This window comes from Opisthorchis viverrini, assembly GCF_000715545.1.
Source record: "Opisthorchis viverrini unplaced genomic scaffold opera_v5_100, whole genome shotgun sequence".
Classification (NCBI taxonomy): domain Eukaryota; kingdom Metazoa; phylum Platyhelminthes; class Trematoda; order Opisthorchiida; family Opisthorchiidae; genus Opisthorchis; species Opisthorchis viverrini.
Window position 1 is genome coordinate 143,655 of NW_008751756.1, and position 6,307 is coordinate 149,961.

The 6,307-nt window shown below is 43.7% G+C and overlaps 3 protein-coding genes across 3 annotated transcripts in view; 1 reads left to right on the forward strand and 2 right to left on the reverse strand.

Moving 5' to 3' along the window:
* Window positions 1–5,398, reverse strand: T265_05338 (hypothetical protein; the record flags this gene model as incomplete). The annotated part of the gene is made up of 3 exons (XM_009170329.1): window positions 1–133; window positions 2,789–2,879; window positions 5,329–5,398. The coding sequence occupies 3 exons, from the start codon at window positions 5,396–5,398 to the stop codon at window positions 1–3; spliced, it is 294 nt and encodes a 97-aa protein (XP_009168593.1).
* A 63-nt stretch (window positions 5,399–5,461) lies between these two features.
* T265_05339 (hypothetical protein) overlaps window positions 5,462–6,307 on the reverse strand; it is a gene marked incomplete at both ends in the record, with an annotated part of 9,543 nt that continues 8,697 nt past the window's right edge. The window contains 2 exons of the mRNA XM_009170330.1: window positions 5,462–5,879; window positions 5,929–6,262. Coding sequence (XP_009168594.1) covers window positions 5,462–5,879; window positions 5,929–6,262 — 752 coding nt within the window. The remainder of the gene's footprint in view (window positions 5,880–5,928; window positions 6,263–6,307) is intronic.
* T265_05340 (hypothetical protein) overlaps window positions 5,519–6,307 on the forward strand; it is a gene marked incomplete at both ends in the record, with an annotated part of 10,264 nt that continues 9,475 nt past the window's right edge. The window contains 3 exons of the mRNA XM_009170331.1: window positions 5,519–5,551; window positions 5,598–5,970; window positions 5,995–6,230. Of these exons, the coding sequence (XP_009168595.1) occupies window positions 5,519–5,551; window positions 5,598–5,970; window positions 5,995–6,230 (642 nt within the window). The remainder of the gene's footprint in view (window positions 5,552–5,597; window positions 5,971–5,994; window positions 6,231–6,307) is intronic.

Consider the following 6,307-nt stretch of genomic DNA (forward strand, 5'->3'; position numbering starts at 1 on the left):
TCACCTATTTGGACAGGTGTCTAATTTGCGCTGATGGGGTAATGATAACACGCTCAACTCGCAGGTCGAATGTCCGCAGTTCGATCCCCGACTTTGCTCTGCTGATGGGTTCGAGTCTAGTGCTTCCCCGTCCCTTAAAGTGGACCCACCAGAATGATTGCGCCAGGACGATTGTTCAAACGAGTGTGATGTGAGTGTGCACTCCACAAATCTCCCAACCACCTGCACCCAATCAGTTGTACTTTCTTTGCATGTCACAATAGTCAGAAATGTCCCCCCCCCCTACGCTCGTTTCAAGTTGTTACACGTATGAAACCAAAAAGTACAAACAGTTCCTTTGATTTGATACTGCTAACATAGTTGATCAAAACTTCTGGGTAGTTCATTTCCGGGTTTCTTCGGGCTCATCACTTTTGAACACAGAATTCGGTGTATCACAAACAAGTGGTCCATCTGAGCTCCAGACAACTTTGTAACTAGCACATATATCCAGTAAGAAATGAGACTGACAGAAGTTTGGGAGCACATTCAATCGGAGAATGGTATAATTGAGAGGTTTAAATGACTCTTCCTCATGCTTAGATGGTTCTTCTTCATGAGATTCGCTATTCAAAACAGTCTACGTTTCCATGAGGGTTGGTCTACCGGGCTGGTTGTGTACTAGTAAATCGAATCGCTGCCAATAGATGCCAAAGTGTACATATAACCTTCAGTCACCCTTTGAAAAGAACCATAAAACTCCGGATTCCAGAAACCGGCCTGGAAACCTGGCTTTGTTATGCTGTCATCATCAAGGGTGAACTGCAACGAACCAGTATATGCCCTAATGGAGTTCTCAATGATATGCGGTCCACAATGAGAGCAGAGAGAAATAGAGCGGACATCTTTGAATACGCTCTTCGTAATGGTATACCTAATGGATCTTCTACATTGAAAATCGAAAGCGGTCGTTGTATTTTTGACCACCATATCGATGCTTCATTCATTTTCTCAGGATGTCCTCATTGGCATTCCTACCTCTCAAGTATCGATGAATCAACGCGTTCAAGTTGAAATTCAAAGCGGTTGGTTCAGATGGAATTTAGTTGTAGCAATGGTTAGAAGATCGAACAAATCCAGCTGAATAAGCTGTTTTTGATAGTAATCCGGGCAGAAATAGCCAGAGCGAATTCAGCATGCTTCACTAACCAAAACATATGTCATTGAAGTTTGAAGGATAACTTATGCTTGCATAAATTTTAATTCAGGAACAATCGATGGATCAGACTATCCTTTACAGCATCTAGCCCTATAAAGTGGCCGTCTCCATCACTCCTGTCGGTATCCGCTTCACAGAAGTTCTACTGCGTTTACAAAGAATTTAGGTTGACAAGCAAATTTCATGCTAGATAGCGCAGAAGACCTTTAACTGTAGTGTCTGCTTAATGAATGTAGGGTACCGAAAGTGTGAAGTCCACGTGCATGCAATAAATAAGAAAACAGACCTCCCGGGTGTGTCCGAACAACAAAAATTTCCCTTATCAGACTACAGCTGGGCTGCCTGGGAGTGTTGTCTCACTCACTTGGAGCTCACATGTGGTTCATCACGCCTCTGTCCGAGAGAATAGTGGTCACTGTCTTTTAGCTCTACGGTAAAGGTCCTTCCTTGATTTCTACAGCACGTCAGAATTAAATAGCGTCAGTTGAAACTACAAAGTTTTAGCACACGTGATATGAATCAAAGGCATTAAATTGAGGGGAGCTCAAACCACCAACTTAGGGTTCACCCATCAGCTACCGAGCTACCGGGTATTTGAGTAGCTCATGACACTGAACGAGTTAAGACTTGCATCTAGTAGCGTAATTCTAACTTAAAGTTCAACTGAGCAAAGTATTTAGACGAGACAAGGTGAACAAGTGGTGTTGTCGTTTTTTATGTCCTAAATCACAGACGTTTTCTTTTTCACAACACCTTTGGACAGACATTAGAAATTTGAAACATCAGGGTCGTGAATCGGTACCATGATTGAATTACTTCTTCATTCAACACTTTCGGTTTGCAATTCAGACCACATAGTTATTCACGTGATTTGTCTCGTCGGGATCCTTAAATTGAATGGACTTTTTGTAAGTTCCTGATTACAGTGGGCGCAAATACACCGAGGCAAGATGCCTCACACATATTCTCAGCACTTTTTGTGTAACGCTTGGGTAAAAAGACTGACCTCCAGGTAATAGCTTAGGTCATCAGCAACGGCTTACCTTATCACTTCTATAGGCTCTTAGATTCGGAATATGATGTGGATGTACTTTTAAAGACTGTGCACAGATTTTTCAAGAGTTTGTGGTGCAGTCAGATCACGAAATTGTCCGAAAAGTTTGTACCTTGCGGCCAAAACTAATAACATATGTCTTCTGTAAGTTGTCAGTCACATGATGGATCCGTTTTAGCCAAATGCGACAGTTATAGGTCTTATATACAGTACAGTTATAACAATTGTAGTTTTTTCAGAGCATGTTAAAAGGTGATATTGAGTATCTTTCCGCTATGCGAGCAGAAATATAGCCTGGTAACATCGGTAGTTGAGCGGTGACTGTTGATTGGTTCGCTGAAAATAGCTTGCGAACGCTTCGAGCAGACATCATTGACGCACGGGGACGGGTGGATAGCTTCTCTCCTCTTGGCTGCGTTTCTGTACTTCTTTCTGAAAATAGTGTTTTCAGCCTACAACCACATGTCAAAGTAATCAGAATACTAAATGGAGCCGTTGGAAATTGGGATCTTACCTCTATAAAGGAAATTACTCACAAGGTTGCTGAAAACTCTTCGACAGCCCACGACCGGTTTCGCCCTTCTTGGGGCTCATCAGGTAGGCGCAGTCCCCGAGTTTCTGGCAACCCTATGATCTATTTGAATATCACAAACCAGGGATTCAGTTGAGTCTCTCGTGAAAACAAACTGATTTGCAAATGGGTGCATTTCTCGGGATCATATCTCATTAATCTCATTAGTGTCATCAATCGACCCACGGATCACACCATGGACCAAAACACCACTCATAAGGTTGCCGAAAGCTCCTCAAAAGTCCACGACCGACTTGAGCTTTTTTGGAGCTCATCAGGTAGACACAGTCCTTGAGTTTCCGCAAACCTTGAACCTTTAAATTCTCGTTACTTTCAAATGTTTCAGCATCGAAAGCACACTACTCTAGTTAAATCATGACACAACCAACAAGGTATACATTCAAACCTCACCATGGATGCTTGTCCGCTGAAATTGGCTTTGCACATCCTAACGCAGAGTTTCTGGTCAACAAAAACTAGCACCATGGTAGATCCGTTATCAACTCATATGCTTAATGGCGTGCGACCATACAGGCTACAATCCCGCTCGCCTAAACACAAAGTGATGCGCCAGTTTGTTGCAGTGAGTAGTGAGTTGAACGCTGGAAACAGTGATTCACGTATCGATTTCATCGATCTCTCTCGCTGGGTCTAGCGTGATTGCGTAGCCTACTTCGTACCATTGCCTCTCTCCCCTCGGATTTGAATGGATGAGTTTATATAGCAATTGAAGCACGGCTTTGAGACTTGTAGGTGCAAACTGCATTCCAACTAGGGGTAAGGGTGGTCTGTTTTAGCTCAACTTGTGTCTTGTTTTCACCTCTGGAAAAGCAGAACGGTGTCATTTGCATATTCCAAATCACACATTTGCTCATCAATAGGGTTTCGAACACCCCTGGTTTAATGCATACCAACTTCAATGCAATCATTCAGCCTACATATAGAACTATGAGCAGAATGTTCGAGAAGGCATGATTACGGACTAACATTTTGGAGAACATGATCTGATCCCCTATGGAGAACAACGAAACAAGTCCAATCTTCGTAATGCACTACTCAAAAGGTCGCTGAAAATTCGTCGACAGCCCACGGCCGCACCTCTTGGGGCTCATCAGGTGGGTGCAGTCCCGAGTTTTCATCAACTTTATGTTCTACCAGAAGGCGACTTGCACGAAATTAGCGAAATACACTCATCTGCAAACGAATTTGGTTCACCTGGAACCCAGCTGAATCGCTCATTCACGATGTTTCCAATCTCCTTTGAATCTTGGTAGCCTGCGCACGAACTGTTTCAGAAGGGAATGTTTACTGAGTGGAAGCCCTGAACGCGATCATAAGTACACCATTCTAGAAAACTGTACACAAGATGACCATAAGCACATTACACAGACGTTCACACTGATTCAGAGAAACTGTAAGACAATGTGGAAACAAATAACTTTTACTTGCAAGTGATCAACAGAAGGAGTTATGGAGCATCTGAAATGAAAGACCGTTTTAGTATTAAATCGTCAAATGTGATGATTATGGTGATGACCGTGAAGGTTGACTAGCAAAAATTCCTCTAGCCGTCGGAGCTGTTTGTGATTAGCGAATGCAATAATGATCTACTAAAAGCATGTAAATTCAGTGTGTAAAGCCGCTGGGAAAAAACAGGAGCTGTTTAGATTTTCTGTTCAGCCAAAGGTGGCGGATAAATTGTGAGGGAACTTGCAGCAGAAAATATCCTATAAGAGAGAGCGTACAAACTTGGTCGGGTTATACTCTCACAAAGTCTAAGGTAAGCATGATCCCGGACGAGGCAGTAGGCTGGTGGTATTATGTGGACAAGAGATGAAGCTTTGAAGATCCCTTGCCATACGTAGTTACCGTGGGTTGACGATTGTGCCCGGTGTGTGTGCGTCTTGTGCATTGAAGGTGACACCTAATCGACTATTTCTTGTAGTCATTACAAGTACACATTAAAACCTTTGGCCGAATGGGTACAAAACTCTTCCGCTTCACAGAGATAAAAATACTTTCTCGGATATTTAATTACTGATGTGTTCTTCTCTGTCCCAGTTAGTTAATTTTTTGAACGTGACGGAGGGGGGGAGGTGAGGAACAAACAGAGATCGTGGGGTGTCAGGTACTCTTATGTCAACGACTGCTAGTCATCCAGCTAATGGAAGAATCCACTTGATCAGAATTCGGTCAGTTCACCGGTGAGCGGCAAGAAGTCGCTTTCAAAGGTGAGCCAGTATCCGGTTCCTTGCGTTTGAATACGGACAAGAATGATGCGCAGCTCGTCTTAGCTTTTTTGGTCTCGGATTTAGGATTGCCCGACGCATTCACCTAACCTGGTTTCCAAACTTTTTAATTTTCCGTCTCACGGATGGACGAAAGTTGGGTGCAAGGACATCAATTTTACTGTCATTTGAACAGTGATTGGTATGTTCTGCGAATTCAATCAATGAAGTGAATGGACAGATTCGACAGATGAACTGCTCGTTCTCATGGTATCACTACAACCCAAAATATCAGTATTCCTGAATTCCCAAGGTGCATTCGACTCGGTTGAGCGGTCTTTACTCATTGGCACGTTTTCTCACCAAGGAATGTCTCGGAAGTTTGTGAATATAATATGTTCGCCGTATTCTCAGACTTTCGTACATATGAAGTTATACGGCCAGGTCTCCAAAAGCCTCCGTACATAATGCAGTGCCGCTGGACGGTCTCCAAAACCCTGGTGTTCAAATAACTCTCGTGACGAAAACTTTGTCGATCTGGAATAGGCAGACAATATCGTTCTCATCTTCAAAGAGGAGGGGAAGGCGCAGGTGTTTTTGGAGGAACTGACCAAAGTCATCCCGTCCTTTGGTATGAACTTTGCACCCATACAGTGTAAGGTCATGCTCGTGGACATGCGGTCACTGAACACGCCACTTACAATCCAGGGAGAGGTACTGAAGGTTGTGGAGCATTTTACATGTCTTGGAAGTTGTATTAGTTCTGATTGTAGTGTGACAGATGAGGTGAATGCACGAATCTGCAAGGCTCGGGCCGCGTTTGCTAATCTGAGACACCTATGGCGTCAGAGTGATTTATCCCTGAATCTCAAGGGACGTGTGTATCAAGCTGCAGTATGGGCTATTTTGTTGTGTGGTTGTGAGACTTGACCTATTCGAGCAGCGGAACTGAGACGTCTTCACGTGATCGACAATCGTTGTCTCAGAACCATAGCTCGTGTGGGTTGGTGTCCGCGAATCCATAACGAGGCAGTTAGAAAGCGTGTTTTTGGTTGTGCAACGGGTACTTCCATTGAAGAATATGTCCAGCACCAGAAGCTGTGTTGGTTGAGAACATGTGTTACGTATGCCGAACCATCGTTTGCCGAAGAGAGTGCTGTTTTCCATGCCCAATTCAGAGTGGCGTAAACAGAAAGGTGGCCAACCCTGGACTTGGCAGAGGAGTATGAAGGAGATCACGAAACGCTTGGGTGCTG